The 18,838-nt window shown below is 41.5% G+C and overlaps 1 protein-coding gene across 15 annotated transcripts in view; it reads right to left on the reverse strand.

Moving 5' to 3' along the window:
- FOXN3 (forkhead box N3) overlaps nucleotides 1-18,838 on the reverse strand; it is a 218,784-nt gene that overhangs the window by 63,602 nt on the left and 136,344 nt on the right. For 14 of the 15 annotated variants that reach the window (XM_074824908.1, XM_074824915.1, XM_074824914.1 and 11 more), the window contains one exon: nucleotides 14,967-15,031. In XM_074824908.1, coding sequence (XP_074681009.1) covers nucleotides 14,967-15,031 — 65 coding nt within the window. Of the gene's footprint in view, nucleotides 1-3,703; nucleotides 3,743-14,966; nucleotides 15,032-18,838 lie in introns of all 15 variants that reach the window. The other variant, XM_074824913.1, reaches the window with a different exon arrangement.

The following is an 18,838-nucleotide window of genomic DNA, read 5'->3' on the forward strand; positions in this document are numbered from 1 at the left end:
CATTGCTTTTCAAACTGCCTCTTTTCAAAACACTAGCTGCTCACACAAACTGTGGGACCAAACTGAGACTGTTTCCTTTTACAGAGGCTATCTTGCTCTGCCCTTTGCAGGGGCTGAGGATCACCACCTTCCCCAGGGAGGGCTGACCACAGCTCCCTACTGCGTAACCCTAAGCGGCCGGTCTCCTGGCCAAAGGCAACTGCCACTTTCCAATGAGTGATGACAACGGAAAACCCTCGTTTATTGTTTTGCATGCTGTTTGCATACCTGGACCTACTTATCAAACAGGCTTTTTTTGCTTCTGAATGACCAAACGTCGTGCCCGCAAGGAAGAACTTCTACAGGCTTCAGCTTGTTGGCTTCCTATGTAAATTCAACAGTATTTCACTTCCTGATTTTTGGTTAATAAATACTGAAGAAGCAACCTAAATGAAGAACCCAGGAAAGCTGAGGTGCTGAAAAAGGTACCTGTAATTAGACAATGCCTCAAGCGTATTGGGTGCACACATCAGGCAGTCCCAAACAGCAGTGCAGATGGCTATTTTAACTAGCATAGACATACAAGTGGAGGTTCACAATGCTAACTGCAGTTGCCACACAGTGATTCATGCAATTCATGTCCTTTGATAAGAATATTCCATTTTTTATCAAATTATTGGTGAAGTAATATATGTAAAATAACCTCAAATGTGTGCAAGGTATAGCAGAGGGATTACACATTTACAGACACGTTGCTCACATGAGTTAAGAGTTCAAAATGAAACCACAGCTAGTCTCTTTCAAACCAGTTTTCCAAGGCAGCAGACAGGCAGCACGAACTGCTGAAGCTCACAGCTCCTCTCCTCTCTCCGGGCCAGCCACTGCAACACTTGGGTGTGCCCCAAATTGCAGGTTACCGGCTGTTCCAAGAAGCAGTTTTAAGATTCTTCGCGTATTGTCTCAGGTCTATAAAACTGTTCCTCCTCCTGCCAGGCTTACAGACCGCACTCCCCTAGGATATTATCTGGAAAAGAATTTCAGCTTATAAACCAGGTTTACCAGCTGAATAAAACATCTAGAGGAATTGTATACGTTCAGATCTGTTTTCACATAACAGATCTAAGGTACATTTTTTCCTTATTATTATTTTAAACTAATCTTCAGTGGAAAAGATTATTATTCCACTCAAAGTACTGCCACAACATCTCTATTTGTTCAGATAAACTCAAAAAAAATGAGAGGTGACTATAGTTAGACTCGTAGTTCACTATCATCATCTTAAGCTATTTTATTCGATCTGTGGATTGCTAAACAGCTGTTCAGCAGGCTCATGTACTAGCAAATCTCATTCTGGACCTTTACATTTCATTTCCGTCCTCTTGCAAAATAAATATTTAAGATTTGTTGCTGCAGTTAATCACAGAGAAAGTAAAATATCAGTGAAAAACTCAGCAATGTTTGTTTTATAATCTTTGTTCACTGTCCTCCCAAGAGTGGAAACTAAGGGCTACCTGGAAGAGTTTAATGTGTGTTGCTCTTCAACAAAAACATCTACATGTAGACAGAGGGGGCATCTCTAAATATAGCAGTGAAATCATGAAATGTTTACAAAATAAATCATGATGCCACTGACCTATATGCATTTGCAAGCCTGGCAGGAGAGTGACTGCTGATCCTAGTAACAAAATTTCAGAAGGATTCATTTCAGAAATCTTCCAGTAAATCTGGATCCTGTTCTTCAGAAGTAATTGGAGCTCTAGTAGCCCCATCGTGACTGAACAGAAAAGCCAGGGAGTCGTGACCTTGCCGTACCGTGTGCTCACTAGGTTCTGTCCCCATCCAGTTCTGCCCTGTCTCATTTCTGCCTCCAAGCATTAAGCTGTTCAACAGATGGTATGGGGAAATTAAGGGTTTGCTAGTGTCAATTTGAGTAGACTGTACCAAGCTGCTTCTCTTGACTTTCTGTATGAAAGTGCACTCTGAGCACTCCTGTCGTACACAGGTTGCCTCGTCAGTGATTAATACTGTCCCCAAAGCACTAAGAACAAACATCAGTGCTGTACTCCATACCAGCCGTGTCAAACCCTTACTCAGACACCAGTTCACATGTTCCAGGCTTCATCTTCTTACCGACTTCATTTGTAAAGGAAGGGTAGAAACAGCTGTATTTGTGCAAGATACTGTAACCCATTTAAAGAAGCAGTTAAGTTACAGACACAGTAAAAGGAATCACCTAGAAAAGCTGAAAAGCAAAACCAAATACACAGAACACCTCAGAGACTGACTACAACCCAATAAAGTTCTCTAATTTCTTAATCGATCATGCAACTTGGTCAGCATTTGTTATTTTATGCTTTTAAGTCACTAACATTTCTACAAGTTTGAAAACTTAGACTTAGTTATTCTTGTGGTTTATCAGGCAAGTTGTGATATTATTAAAAACAAACAAAAAAATCTCCTCTCTCACCAGCCACTAAAGCACTGTTCAGATCCAGAAGCATACCTTTGACCTCTCTAGACAACATACAGGTAGAAGACACCTTATTTGCTAAGACACATATGGAAATCTATCTTTGGTAATTGAGTAAGTTGTTACTGATATACTGACATCCAGGGGAATTAGTGGGGAAAAAGTCAACACAAACTGATGGTAGTGTAAGATTAAACTAATTTATTTTAAAGAAATCCAAACCCCAACAATTTTACAATACTCCTGACTTTTTTAACTGCAAGTTGCCTTAAGCATTAGCAATGTCAACTGCAGTGACCAAAACTGGAACTGATTGAAGGGGAGAGAGGAATAATCATTAAGGGAACAACTTCAGATTTGCTCCAAAGGACTGAAAAGGAGGACTGACAGAAACACAAAATACCAGAGAGAAGAAAATGTTTATAGAGAAAAAATTGCAAAAAAGTGGAGACATAGAACACATGGTAGTGGGAAGGACAATATTTGTTCCAAAAAAATAGTAAAATTTTTGTTATGCTGTACTGTTATCTCAAGCCTGGCATTTGGAAGACACAGAAAATATTTCCAAACAAGAATGGAAATACCTGGATTTCCCAGAAAAACATTGGAACATATTTACAGGTAATTTCTCCTCCAAGGATGGGTTTCAGAGTTTATGAGAACAGGGCAGATGCATCAAGTCTCTAGCACAAAAAGGGATATTTTTCTACATAACTGTGTATTTCTTTGTACATGTTCAATATATTAGATAACCATACATATTTATATTTAAATACATTTATTTAAATATATACACAGGCACAGACATACTTGTACACATACAGCTGATCAGGTGGTTTGGCCATAGCTATTTTATTTTTCATCTCCAGAAGAAACAACTTATTGTTCTTGTTTCTCAGTAGAAACAACTTAATATATTAGTATCAGACAGTGAGTGCTGAAACTCAGCATGTGGTTCACAAAGCAGCATATCCTATTTTATTATAAAGAAAAACATATGTATTCACACAAAATAAACTATGTTTAAAAGCGTCAAAGCAGGGTTGTACTGTAGAAATATGAAAATGAAAGCTACGCAGGAAGTGTTCTTAGTATCTTAGTTCGAATTGTGCATATATGTAAAAATCAGGAATGGAATTTCCCATCACTATATGAACAATTTGAATTTCAATTTCACCTTCTCGTGCACTAGAGAGCAGTATGACAGGCTAGACATAGAAATACATATTGTCAGAGAGAAAGAGAATTTATTACCTTTACTGTATGCAATTGCAAGCACTGTGAGACTTTGACCTATAAAGAGAAAGGAAACTAAGAGAAATAACATGTAAGATGAAGCTAAGAATCCCATAATGGTATTTCCAAATTGACAGAGGTTGTCCTAAAATAATTTAAAGAAAAGTCATGTTTTCTTTGCTAATTTGTGGTTGATATTAAATGCGTTAAAGAGAGGATAAATTCTTTTACCAGTCTAGAAGTCTTATGGACTCTTCCCAAAGATTACCTTTGTAAGAAAATGAGACAGTTTATTCCATTCTGCTGATTAGAGAGGACTGTTTTGTAAAAGTTCATCCTTCAGGATCCGGATGCAACTTATCTTTCCTTTGCAAAGGGGGAGGGATGCGAGGAAGAAGTGCTGTATACAGTAGGTTCATAGTCACGGTCTACTGCCTTGGCAGGTGTACTTCAAGTAGCTTGAAACCAGTAGCATGAAGCACTACTTACCTCAAAAGGAGACCTAGCTTTGGTTTGGGGGTTTCTGAACACATGGTACTTCTACTGATAAAGAAAAAAAATCCTGCCTCCTTCCCTCTTCAAATCCCAATTCACTTTTGAGTCTGTTATAAATTGCAGGAAAATCAAGTGATGCATTCACAGTTGTAAGAACAAACGTGGCCATCCCAGAGCTCTGCATACTCTGAAGTGTACAAATGAAGACGTTCTAGTGGTAAGATTTATTCCAATATCTGAAACCAACTTAAATAATGCACAGCAGTGAAATGTGCAAGCCACTGATCACCCTTCCAATTTAAGACAGCCTCTTTTTTTTTTCAACTGTTCAAGTAAAATGAAGCTCTCTTAGTAATATGCCATTTCCATTAATTTGGCCATTTCTTCTAGATGTTTTAAGAAATGCCTTTTATACAAACAAGAACTTACCAATCTTTAATGATCAGCACAGAGATCTGCTCTGACCAACAGGGAGAAATTCTTAGCATGTTAGAGAGGAAAAACTATTGCCAATGTTAACCACGAACAACATCAACACAGACAACAAAAAACTCCACAAGACACAAACACTGCTTGGACTCAATCACCATTACTGCTTTTCCCATCATTTTCTTCTGTTTACTAGTTATGAAGCTTTGGCTTTCCCAGGGATCCAAAACCATGTAAATGCCCATCACACAAGCAGGTCATAGCAAGAGAGCATCCTAAAAATTCCTAGAGCTTCTGTTTTAATTCTCTCAATATAGGTCTGTCTCAAGAAACATAACATGTAGTCAAGGAACAGCCCAACTTGACAACAGCTTAGTCTTGCTCATAGCAATCTGCACATCACCAAAAGGGCTCATAGCAACACAACTGCAATATTAGTCTTATTTTAGTAATCTCCATGTAAAGTACAGGCTTACGCCTCTCTCATAGTTGTGTTCTCAGACTCTAGAATTATGAAAGACAAGATTACTTCTAATATCAGCCACCTTCACATTTTAGGAATGCCAAACATTCACAGGCTCTCAGCACGGAGCATATGCTCCAGCTCATCAGCCCAGAGATTTTGATGGCAATAATCACAGTAATTCCACAGTTACAGAAAATAAATCTACATACTTGTGCTGGGTTTCTGTGTGTGGTGGGGGTTTTTGGTAGCAGTGGCGGGGGCTATAGCAGTGGCCCCTGTGAGAAGCTTCTTGAAGCTCCCCCAGCTCCAAGTTGGACCTGCCTCTAGCCAAGGCCAGGCCAGTTAGTGATGGTGGCCATGCCCCTGCAATAATGTATTTAAGAAGGGGAATCTGGGAGGAGTAGTGGGAGTTGTGAGAAGGAGTTGCAAGAAGAACGTCTGTGTCAACATCGAGGTCACTGAAAAAAAGGAAGAGGAAGGGGAGGGAATGTGCAGTGCAGAGCTCCCCTGCAGCCCGTGGTGAGAGGGTAGGCTGAGCCCTTGCAGCCCACAGAGGTCACTGGTGGAGCAGATATCCATCTGCAGCCTGTGGAGGACCCCATGCTGGAGCAGGCATCTGCACCCGAAGAAAGACAGGACTCTGTGGAAAGAAGCCCCCACTGTTGTAGTTCAGTGCTGGGAGGATTGCAACACGTGGGAGTGACCCATGCCAGAGTAGCTCAGGAAGGGCTGAGGCCCATGGGGAGGACTCATGTTGGAGAAAAATTCATGGAGGTCTGTCTCCTGTGAGCAGGGGAAGAATGAGAGGAGTCCTCGCCCTGAAGAAGAAGGAGCAGCAGGACTGATCCCAACCCCCATTCCCTGCCCCCTTCAGGGGAGATGGTAGAGAAATCTGGAGCAAAGCTGAGCTGGAGAAGAAGGGAGGGAGGAGGAAAGGTGTTTTTAAGATGCGGTAATGCTTCTCACTGTCCTACTCCGTCTGTTAAGTGTTGTTGTTAGTGTCTGAATTAAATTGATGTTCTTTTTCTTCCCCTAACAAGTCTGTCTTTTGCCCTTGATTGTAATGGGTGAGTCATCCCTCCTTGTCCTTGAGCCTTTTGCTTTATTTTCACCTTCCCAGTCCTGAGGGGGAAGGGGTGAGCGAGCGGCTGCGTGGTGCTCAGTTGCCCTCTGAACTCAAACCACGACAATACTCTACCATTTTCCAAGTTACCATACAAATGTTATCACTACTTTCTAACCGTAACTTGTTCAGAGAACTGCTGTTGTAAAATGAGATCTAACTGGTGGTATGCTACATCCCAGTCATAGGCCACTGAAATTTCCTAGTCTAAGTCCCAGCCTAGCCAGAGGTGGTCTGGCCCCAAATTCCACCCACAGAAAAGGTTTGACACTGACTGCTGCCAGACTTGTCTCTGAATCTGCAATGATCATGTCTAGGTCTTCCCAGCTACATGATAGGCCCTTACAAGATGGTCTCACTGTGCCACCAAGCATCCAGAAACCCCGGACAGAGGCAAACAACCCCCATGCTCTGAGCAGACTATAGCTCCTGGTGGGGAAAGGAAAACACTGGAGGAATCCTAGATGTACAGCACTCCTGTAAAGAAGAAAGCCACTGAACCAGAACTTGCCATTTCTGTTGCTGTATCTAGTCTACGTTTTCCTTCACCCAACTGAAACCCCAGGGCAGCACAGACAGTTTTCCATTTCTAAGTTGGTCCCATATGTGTGTTTGTGGAGGGGAAAGGGACACATATCTGGACAAAAGCACCTGTGCTGATACCTACAGAACGGCCAGTCACAGAAAATGCTTTTCCTAAAAAAGCTGAGATCAGATATGGACAATTTAAAGTAAGTAGATTCCAGTGTTCAAACCACAAAGTCACAGCCACATCACCTGCAGGACCAACCTGAAAAGAAGCTAAGAACATATCTGAAGCCATTTAAGCAGCATCCTTAGAGCAACACTACCTGCAGATTACCTCAGCACTGAACTGTCTGGGCAAGGACCATCCAACTCCTCACCTGCTCCATGCATTGGGTAGCCTCCCTGTTCTTTCCTGCTCTACACCAGTTACCGAGGTAGCCAGGCCAACACCGCAGGGACTTGCAGCAGAAGCAGTTATTCCTCTCTTCAGTGTGTATTGCAAAGTGCTGTTTCACTGCCATGGCTCACACAGCAGCTGACACTGAAGGTAAAACAGGCAGCTACAGACAGATGTATCCTCTCCTCTGCCCAAGGTTAGCACCACAGTAGGACTTGCCTTGCAGCACTCACCCACACTCTCCAGTTGTCAAGGAAAGTAAACAAAGCAAGCAAGCAAAGTTATCTGTTAAACAAAGCAAGCAAAGTTATCAGTAAAGATACCAAAGACACCTATGCAGATCTAAGTCACTGAGTTTAAACATGGTAGGAATTTAACTTATCTTTGTGTACTTTGCAATGTGATCTACCATTAGTGAAACCTCTCTACCACAATTCAGTTTTCTTCCTTCTCAACTTTAGAGGCCAAAGGTAGCTCAGACTTTTTGGCCACAGGGACTATAACAGCCAGCAGTCACATTTCCTTACTACTGGCTCTAACATCAACAGGACCACACTTCAGGCATTTAATAAATTACAGATTTTGCCACTGTCTTACACACTGAACTAGAAAAATAGGAATAAAACCACTATATACATACTGCACAGCTAATGCATAGCACCCTATATACAAATGTCCTACACAGAACACAGTGCTAAAGATGTCACACCAGAGTGACCATTTCTGTATGAATCACTGCAAAATGCTGTCTCTCACTGGGATTTTTTATTGAATGCATGGTGTTAAGGCCATTTTAAAATCCTCTCACAAACATGAGCCCTTACCAGCACCCTCAGGACCCCAGCAGCCCCACTAGGGTTTTAACCACTTTCCCAAACAAAGGCAAGCTCTGTTGTTCAAATTACTCCCTTAGGGACACACTGCACAGCCCCTCTGACTTAATTTTACTTCTTCAATAATACCACCACAAACACACTGAATGCTAACAATAAATAAATTATTCAAATATTCAGTCTCTACGGAAGCACCACATGAATCATCTTCCTGAAAAGAAACTCCCGAAGAGACTGTCAGGTACCCTTCATGGGCGGGGGGGGGGGGGGGGGGGAAAAAAGCTGATTTAAATAATAATGCCAGGTGAATGAAAAGTGATTTATTATAACAAGGAGCGATAGCAGCTTTGCTGTTAATTCACTAGGTTGACCAAAGACAAGTCACCAGCAAACACAGAGCATAACTGTTACCACAGTTTCAAAAAGGGTGGAACGGGAGCTCAGAGAAGCAAAATTTGAAGAGAAAACATGGTGAAGTCAAAAGGTTTGGTGCTCTTCTGATGAAGGCAACTAAATAGGAACAAAATTGGACACTCAAAACCCCAGTTCTCCACACAAAACAGTCATTTATGGAGTTAAACAGTCAATTTCCAAGTGTATCTTTCAAAGTAAGTAGCTTAATCAAAACTTAAATGGGAAAAAAAACCCCAAAACCTGAAACACAATCTCCTGCAAAATCTAATGAACAGCACCGTTGCTTTGTACAGTTAGGTTCCCCCTGTTTAAGGTTCTCCCATTAGTGGACTACTAGAATATGATACAGGGCCAATATTTTGTAGACCTGGGCAGAGAGAAGAACTATTATTATACTCATTTCACAGAGCAAAAACCCAAGGAATTATAATCCCAAAGCAAAAACAGTATTTAGATTCTTGGGGAATGTGAGATGTCAAATACGCACTAGGCAACTAATGTTTAGTTGGATTTGGGCATAAGGGTCTTGCCCAAGGTTGTGCTATAGATCACAGCACCTAAGTCTACCCATCCTAAGGCTGGACTGTCTGCCTCCCTTTTGGCCTTTCTTCTTATGGTCATCACTACATTTAAGTACTACATAATATTAAAATATCTGTAATATATATGCTACCTTGCCATGTTGGGCTTTGTTTGCACCTGCAGGTAGTAGAAGAAAACAGAGCATGTCTCTAAGTTAAATGCACGCAAAACTTACCGAATCCTCTTATCTTTCAGCTCTCCCCTGCTCCTCCTTTCCTCATCCCCGTTACCTCACCCCCCTACCACCAGCAGGTACGGATACCTTGTGTTCCAGGATGGGCTGCATCTCTCCCCCACACAATCAGGACTTGCACCTGTTCTTCTCGTGCAGTGGAAAGAGCAGATGAACTGAATTTCCACCAGAAGCAGCCCACTGTGCCTGCAGGGGCGCTCAGTATTTGCTGGCAGGTGCTGACAAATGCATCCCAATTTTTTACATTATCAGAGAGAAAATGTGTGTGGCTGCATGCACACAGGCATCTTATCTTTGTGAATTTCTTGTCAACTTCCATCTTGAAGGTAACGAGAACAACTCCTCCCAAACCTCTCCAGAGAAAAGACTGAGTAGCTGGTATGGGCAATACCTGTCCAAAGAAACCGGTCCCTGCTGTTGTTATATTTTTATCCTAATGTCACTATTAACATAAAAACACAGGCTGGACGTCTTCATTTATAAGAGCTAATGGTTCTAATTTAGCCTTCTCAAGGGAAACCAGCAAAACAGTTGCACCCTTTCTGTCTCCTCCCAGCTGGCTTATTTCCACCTCAGCAAGTGCTTCTATTAATAGCTAACACTTGGAAATGTGAAGTCTCAAATCTGCGTTCTCATTTCTTACAGCTACTCAATGGACAATGGATTAAGCAGCCTGTTTGATCATTTCAAGGATTCTCAAGCTTATTAGAGATGAAAAAGATCTCTGTACAAATGTGTGCATGTGTTCATAAATTAGCTGGTTCCCCATCTTTTTATGTAGGACTTCTCAGGTCTGGTCTGTCCACATTTCGTACAAAATAAACTTTCTGAATTAGGGATGCGATTTTCTTGCTCTCTCAAGTAAATCAACATTCTCAACCAAGAATAAAGTGATCCGTGTGCTTTGGCAATCTTCTGAAAGTTTCACGTTATGGTCAGATATCAGATTTCAGTGCACTAAAATCTGGAAGACACCATCTTAGATTGAGGACATCAAGGGTTAATGCAGCAGCAGTACTCAAGAGTTTCCATTTCCACTCTGCAACAAACTGCAGAGTCACTGTCTCATGCTGGTTTTGGTGATACCTGACCGTGTGAAGACAGTGTCTTCCAACTCTTCCCTGCCACAGCTCCTCACAGGCAGTGCCAGCTACAGCCATGGCAGCTAGGCCGAGGCAGATAACACATGGGCTGCTGGAAGTATCAGTCAGAGATTAAGGTGTCTCATACAGTGCTTTCCCAGAGGAGAAGAGGCCAAGCCATCCCCATGTAAGCATCCTATCACTTGCTCTGTTCTGGAACATAAGCATGCCTGTTCCCTGCAGCCAATGGCAGAGATAGAAGAAAGCAACTTGTGAGGTCTGGAGAAGACAATCCCTTTTTTCTCAGGTTCCCTCAGCCAAGAGGGACCAGAGGCCACATGCAACTCCTCACTTCTCCCCTCCTGTGTTCTGCAAATGGGAAGGGATTTTTACCAATCTTTTTTGCTATCCTAATTAGAAGAAAATCGTGGCTTCAAAGGAAAGCCATGCAGTCTGAATTCAGTTAACTGACTGCTGCAGTCCTGTTTGCAGGTATAAGTCTGGGTCTGGCACTGATCGTCAGAAGAGGAAGCGGAGGACCTTGCTCACACAAGAAAGCAGGACAGCATGGCAGGGATCATGGCTGTACCTCCAGTTGGTCAGGAACTGCTGGAAGCAGCAATCCAAGATGGACCATCTAGTCACAGTGATGAGAGCCGTCTCTGTCTTCAGCTCCAACAGCAATAGGGACTGGATGACTCAGGTTCACCTTCCTTCCCTGGATGATGAAGAATCACTAACTGTGCTACCACGAGGGCCTGCTTCTGCCAGGTTTTGACTAGAAACGCATGAAGCTTACCCAAGAATGGCATTAAGCCTGGCAGATGTGTACTTGCTGTAAACCAGAGGGGAGGCTTTGCTTTTATGTCAGCTGCTGCCCAGTCACGGGGCTCTCGCATCTTCTGGGGCAACTCCTGCAGCTCTTGAACTCATTTCAATCCTCACTGCAGCAGCAACAGCAGATACAGATCACTGTTTTCACTGTATGGCATACTGTTTCTGTGCCAGCTGTAATTATACCCACAAGCACCTTCTACATAAACTTCCTTGCAACTCAGGACAGAACAAATTCCATACAAGAAGACATGGTAATATGTTGTATTTAGTTTATTGAAGTGTGAGGGCAAATAAGACAGAGTGGTAAGCTCAGTAATTTTTTTTCCTCAAAATATCTTTAAGAAACAAAACCAAACCCCTCCACAGTCCAGTTACATCTTACAGGTGGCACTCAGCAGTTGGAATTTACATGACTGCTGCTAAAGTTAATTTGAAGGTGTATTTTTAATTTATTCAGGGAGGACGTTAGATATACTGAGAGCAAGAAGTCTTATTATTACCACTGATTTGTGAGCAGCTGCATCCTCAAGTCTATAACATGAGCTTAATACCCAAGACCAGAGCAGAAGGAACAAAACTGACCTTATCTGAATACAAGGCATCAGTTTCAAGATTTTGAAGTTAATGTGATTATGTCCCCACCTATCTCACCCAGCACAAGTTCCTGAAGAGTTTCAATATGTCTAAATCTTTTCCACTGTAAAGACTTTTTCCTGTCATACATTTTATTAAATAAAAATGGACGTGTTATGACAGCTGAGAACAGAAAAAATAGTGGTAACAAAGGCTTTCCATACAGCAGGTTTAAAAAATTAAGCCATGATTGGAAACAAAAACACAGCATGTACAATAACAAGTTACAAAAACCAGTAGAAAAAGCAAAGCAGTAAGAGCAAAAACCTGTTTTATCTGGGAATCTCCATGGACATACAATCAAGTTTTGAGAGAAGGTATCAGAGTCTGGTAAGGCTGAAGGTCCTACCTATATTAAGCTCTGCATGGGACTTCATGAGAAGACCAAAGACCGCAAGGATATAAGGAGCAATCCTCACCTAGTAGAAGGTGCTCAACATTTCAAAAAGCACCTGAGCAGGTGACTTCACACAAAAAGTAAAGTTATTGTTCATTTGTTTTGATTAGAGAGAATGCTAGGAACAACAGTACCATGATCCTCAAAAGATGAAACTGCTGTAGCCATCTCCTATCTAATGAAATCATAGGCAAAAGGAAAATGGCATATAAACATTTTGTTCAAAATTCTTCAACAAAGTACAAGCATAGACAGACAGAAAGGAACAGAGAATTAAAGCTGTTCATGTCAAAGACATTAAGGACACAGAATAGCTATAATGAATTTTAGCTTCCCTTTCTCTTCCTTTGCTATTTTGCGGTACACAGATAACTGGTTTCTCAGTCACTTTCTCTGGACAGATATGTTAAATGCTTTACAATGGTTAAGATTACTCTGCCAAATAGTTCAGGTATAAAATGAATGGAAAGCAGGGGCGTCTACAAGTCTTTCTTGGCTAAAAAAAGTACTACTTGCATTGTGGAATTTTTTTCTCTTCATTCCCCAGACCAGAAAAAGAACATTTTCCTTAACAACTCAGAAGAAATGAGGTGTGACAAGTGTGCATGAATATCACATTTACTAAAATTTCAGAATTATTCTGTATTATTGTCTATAACACATGCTGAACATTCTTTTCAAATGTAGCAAAACGTTTATCAAGTAAAAATAATTTAAGATCCCTTTGTTATCTAAACTTCTGCCAATCAAAAGGCAGTACTATAACTTGAAACCGATAATTGAGCCAATTCTTCATTCTCCTGTTTGCATTAAACTGGATATAAGCACTGGAAAAAGAGACTAAAGATGGTCATGTAAGCTAGGACTCAACCAACCTCTCCACCCCCTCATCTCACACCTCCCTGAACCTGCTAACATTCCTCTACATGGGTCTTCTGAAAAAAGACAGTCAGAAGCAGCAAAGAGGTGGATGCACTGTTTCCATACAACCTACTGAAGCCTGTCTGTGAAAAGAGCTCATTGTAGGGAAAAATGAAAGACAGAAAAAAGAAAGGCCTGGTTGAGTTATCTTCTTGTTTTAGAATTAAAACCAGAAAGTGTTAAAAGATTACTTTAGTGAGGTTTTTCTCTACACTCTCTCATCCTTCCAACCTCAGTTGTATCATGCATATTAGAGTTCAAATTGGCTGGGTTTTCCACTTGAAATGGCAATGCAGAATGCCAACTCTGTTAAAGGTCTGTTAGGCTTTGTTGCTTGAAAAGGCAGTCATCTCACTCTTTTTCTCTATTCCTTTAATATGCTGAAATGTTTTGGGCTTTTATGATTTTTTTTCACCAATTTGTAAGGCAGAAGAAGGCAGAGGAGAAGAGGGTGGAGAACAGCATACTCTATTGGGAAAAGCTTTAAGCAACAACTGAGATAGGAAGGACTACAAAATAGTTGTTCTTAATTCCTAGATATCTTGTATCATAAGCAGAGGTAAAACATTTGTGCCACACAGACTTGACAGAGTAGTTTACATTTTACGAACTCAAATCGCGAAGACTGTATATGTGCAGGTACACATTTAAAACTGGAATTGTTGAGCAACTGAAAATGAATGAAGCATATCCATTCACAATAGTTTCTTTTTTTCCTTAAAAAAAAATAATTTAAAATCTAGTTCTTTTCATTAGGAAGGACTGCAAAGGTAGTAGATCTATCCTATCAAGACTAAAGCCAAAAGCTGCCAAACTCTACAATTTATACCATCTTCTAGTGTTAAGAAATAATCTGAATGTTTTAATGTATTTAAAATTTGTTTGAACAAATCTCAGCATAGATATTAGATAACAGAATGATGCAAATTCTTACATATGTGCAAGGAATCAGTTGAAAAATATTACTGGGTAAACTACAGATGCTGGATTACTTTGGTGTGTGGAAGGTGAGCAGTACTGGCTCGTGAGCCTAGTTGTGAGTAAGGCTCCATCCCAGGTGATTTGGATAAATGTTCCGGTAAACATTATACAGCATTTTCTGCCAGAAAGAAGGTCAGAAGACTCTTGGCACCATGAAAATGAAGACAAAACTGAGACACTTCACAGGCAAATACTTGCAAAGACCATAAAATCATTCTACATGGTGTAAGTTACTTTTGCACCATAGACAAACGCATGCAGTCTGGGGAAACAGCCTTCTGTGTAACCAAGACCCTGCCATTAAGGGCAATGGTAGTTCTATGCACTCAATGGCAGAAATATAAACATAGTTAGCAGTGAATAATGATTTTAAAAAGTCTGGTAAGACAGACTGAAAATCTCCACCTATCAGAACTGCAGTCATATACCTTCTGTTTATATCGTCCATCCAATGGAAGTAAGATGTTTCACATTCCTCTATGAACCATTAACACGGTAGGCTCCTTGAGACAAATACTCTGCCACTGTTTTCCCTACTACAGCACCACTACCTACCTTTGGGTACATTTTGCTATTAGCACAATTAGGAAGTAAAAGAAAGGATCTCTCTCAAACAACCACCTTGCTTCATCCGCAGAGCTAAAAGCAGTGTTCCTTGAACATTTCCTTCTGGGCACTCTTTATTCACACAAAGGAAAAAAAACAACAACCCACCCTTTGCCCTATTTTACAGTAAGCAAATTAATAATCTGAGGAAAGAAAAAAGGCAGCAACTTTCATAGACTACACTCACTGTATGTAGTAAATCGTCATTTTCAAGGCATCAGATGAGCAATAAAGGAGACAGGTTAAAGGAAACAAAAAACATTTGGTTACTTCTTGCCCAGTGAAAACTACAAAAGCTGTGCAATTTGCAAGGGGTATTTGTTAAGTAGAACAGTTACACCAAGATGTAGTATTGACCACCTACCTTGTAGAAGGGCTCCATTTCTTTTGAAGAAGGTGCTTCCTGGCCAAATGGGTGGACCTGATGTGCTAAAGGCAATAAGAAATAAGTGTAAAGAAAATCTCATTTACATTAAACAATTATAAGTTACCATTTGCATTAATTCCATTTTGTTTTTAAAAGCTGATGTAACATCACGGCATTTTTGCCTTCAAGCAAGGGTCTAAAATTTCCCATTAAAAATAGGTTAATTTGATTCAAGATTCACATTCTCTTCACAAGGAAAAACCTCCTCTGCAAAGCACACACCCACACTCAGAGGAAGAGAGAAAAAAGCAATTTGGAATAAATAATTAAAAAAAAAACCAAATCAATGTCAAAAATATTCACTGAATTCTCAGTACAGTAACATATACGCCTTTCTCCAAAGCCATCTGCTAAAACACCAAATGCTTTATGGCTTTTACTCAGCCATAACAACACGCTACCCCAGCTAACACATCAACCTGGAAAAGCCTTGGCCAGACACTGGGCAGTTTCTGTGCTTCCACCAGAGCACTTCACCCACCAAACCCCCTCATATGCAGAGGTCACCTTGCCGCATCAGCAAACACACAGTCAACGAGCTCTCCCATGAGCACCAGCACTAATGAAGCTTGGCCTCTGCCATGTACACGTGCTTTGTGACCATGATGGTTTGCGTGAGACTCCCGGCCGGGTGGTGGCCACAGCAGACCCTGGGGCACCTGCCATGTGCAAGCACCCGCTGGCCTTGAATCCCTTCCCCAAACTTGGGGCCACCGCCTCCTGCTCGCACAGAGGCTGCCTGACGGAAATGGCCCCTGAGAGGCCTCTCCTGTGACAAGTGTGGCTGAAGGCGAAGAACAGGTCCAAATGCAGGAAAGGGAAGAGGAGGAAATATGGGTATGATCCTCTAAACCTTGTTTCCTTCGGTGCCCCAGAGCAGCCCCACGGTGCTGTGGGCAATAGGGCTGTGGAGCACCCACTCCAACAACCTGCAGTGCTGGCCAGTCAGAGGAGAGGAGGCTGTGAGGAAGTGCCTCATGGCTGCCCACACCCCTCTTCTCCTGCAAAGGCAGGGGAGCACCGCTGCCTGGGCACCACCACACCAGAACAGCTCTCCTTCCTATGGCAGCTGCCCACAGCTGTGTCTGTCAGCAGAAGGACCGAACTTCCTGGACATAAAAGGTAACCTTGCTCTTTTCTTAGCAGCGCAGATGACTGCGGGCCAAGCGCACCCCTCCTTCCAGTACCGCACAGCTCACCCTGCCCAGGCAAATCCCCAGGCGGTGCTGCCCAGAGCAAGAGTGCCACCGCCGCTGTGTGCCACTCGTGCTGTGGGGAGCCCTTGGCGGGAGAGACACTACCTCCAGGAGTTCACTGATCGCATCCTAGGGCTCGGGCACAGCAAGTGTTTTTTAAATGCACAGTACCTAGGAGAAATAACTGAAAACATGGAAAAGATTTGTTGCAGAACTGTCAAGACAGGTGAAAGTGACAGATTGCCAGGGGGTCATTCCTGTAGTCATGAAACAGGTCTCAAAGTCCTCTAAAGTTTGAAGACAATCAGGTATTTTAATATACTATGCCTTTATTGGAATTAGTATCATGAAACTATGTTATCAATATATAAGTAATTGCCCTATACCCAAATTTGAGCACAAATTAAAGGCAAGGGACTAAGTATCCTTCAGTAAGATTACTGTAATGCACTCTGCCTTTTTAAGGTAATCCACCTTCCTCTTTGGATGCAAACTGTGAACCGAGCCCCACACACCATTTCTGTTCAAAGTTACTTTTGTCTCTTCTTGAGCTGACTACCACTACACAAAATGCAATGAAATGGAAAACAGATGTTGTCTATTACATTGACAGCATTAGCAAAGTTCTGATAAAATGCCATATATAAAAAAACCACACTGCTTTCACAATTATTCTGCAGAGACCCTTGTGCTAATGTATAAAAACTTCACTGTGTTAAAATACGGACTGTAAAAGGATCCAAAGCAATTACATGAGTAATAAAAGCCTTCAATACCCATGAACAAAAAGCAGAGTTGAGAGAGAGCACGCGCAAAATGACCAAAAAGAAGTTAAGCAGGTCTACATTCACAAGTGCTGGAGTGCGCTGGGGCATGCACTCGTCTGAATACACACGCTCACTTCATAGGGCTTAATGTAACCGATTGTTTGCATTCCTTATAGTAAGCGCCAGCTCTTCAAGTGTGGCTCCTCAACTCACATGAAGGTCAAGAGCTGTTGAGGGCATTCACACTCCTGTAGGATAGGCTCACAGTTTTATAGCTCATCCAAGTCCAGAATAATCTCTGGGACAGGACCCATCAAGCTACAAGTGGAAAGCCACAGCGTAGTCTTCATACTGTACAAATCTGCCACAGAAATCACATGGCAACTATATGCCCTTCAAAAGGCCAAGAAAAAAAGGGTGAAATTCTGAAATTAAGCCATAGAAAAAATTTACTTCCAGGCTGGCGTATGCTTGTATGTGGGTCGAAGAGGGTTAAAGAAAGATGAGGGAAAAGTGTATATATTTGAATAGACAAAATGTCTCCACTAGAGAAACAAAGCCATAGTGATTTATCTTATTTTCCAACTTGAAAAAAGGCCCAAGGCTCTCATAAAAAACTCCATCTGATTCAGCACAAACCCACATGAACTGAAAAAATTAACTGTGCCTTCCCAGGGAAGGAAGCTAAAGAATTCAAGCATGTAAATAATGTACCGCAGTGAACGGTCAAGCCTTTCCAACAACAAACTTCTGTGTTTGCAGGGCTCTGCTGAAGTTTAGCTATGTCTGGTCTGTGTTGGATAAATTCTCTTTCTGTTCCCAAACTTTTGCATGCGAAGTCTCAGATGGTATTAATTATTAAAACATATTTCAAGTTGAGAAATGACAGGGTTAAACTGTCTCTCAACTTAAAGTGTTCAAAAGCTGCTTCCTCCCTGTTCCACATTAAGAAACCATTTGAAGAAGTTCATTCTTCTAAAGACCACCTATAATAAAAAAACATTTGGTCCATCCCAGGTGTTTTTTCAAATGAATTGTTTCTTCAGTGTAATCTGTAAGCCGGTGGAGAGGAGTGGCTGGTTCTCCTATAGAAGTAACAACATATTCTGTCTTCTGGCAAAATAAAAATGCAGAATCTGGTTTTAGCATTTCCTTTTGTAATCAATATCTGCTGTAAGATTAGTATTTATGCAGTTAGCATTATTGATGGCAGAGTTCTTCCCCAAACTTACCAACTGGACACACTGACTAAAGTAATATTTCATTTCTAATAAATCCCCACACAGCTACTAGAATAGAAGAAAAGTCGTAACTAGTTTGAACTCTTACATCAGTGTGAAGAAACTTGTGGCCTAATATATTTGTTATGCACAGGTTTGGACTGAATTAACTCCCAGCAGATGAGCACAGGGCACTTGGGGGTGGTGGGGAGATGGACTTGGATCAATCATAAAGAGCTGAGATTTCAAATGAACATCTTGAAAGAACACAAATTCGTATAGTTTATGGCTAAGGTGACATGTGAAACACCAACAGTTACCTGTCAAGGACTGTTAGTTTGGTCTGCAGAAAATACTATTGGTTCAAGCATACCCTCAGCCAAAGGGATATCCAGGTTGCAACAGTATTTGTAGCAAACGCATAAAACAGGATCTGGGGGTGCAAGATCATGTCTGTCCAGTGCAGGACCCACCTCTCACTGAAGCACAGTCATTGTCACTGCAGCATCCATGCACCACCACAAGAGCAAATGAAGTATTCACATGCCTGCTGAAAACCAGCAGCTGAGAGAACTGACTGTTTAACCCACGAGCATCTGCTCATGTGAAATAAGATACCTGGAACT

The sequence above is a fragment of the Strix aluco genome, chromosome 4 (assembly GCF_031877795.1).
Source record: "Strix aluco isolate bStrAlu1 chromosome 4, bStrAlu1.hap1, whole genome shotgun sequence".
Classification (NCBI taxonomy): domain Eukaryota; kingdom Metazoa; phylum Chordata; class Aves; order Strigiformes; family Strigidae; genus Strix; species Strix aluco.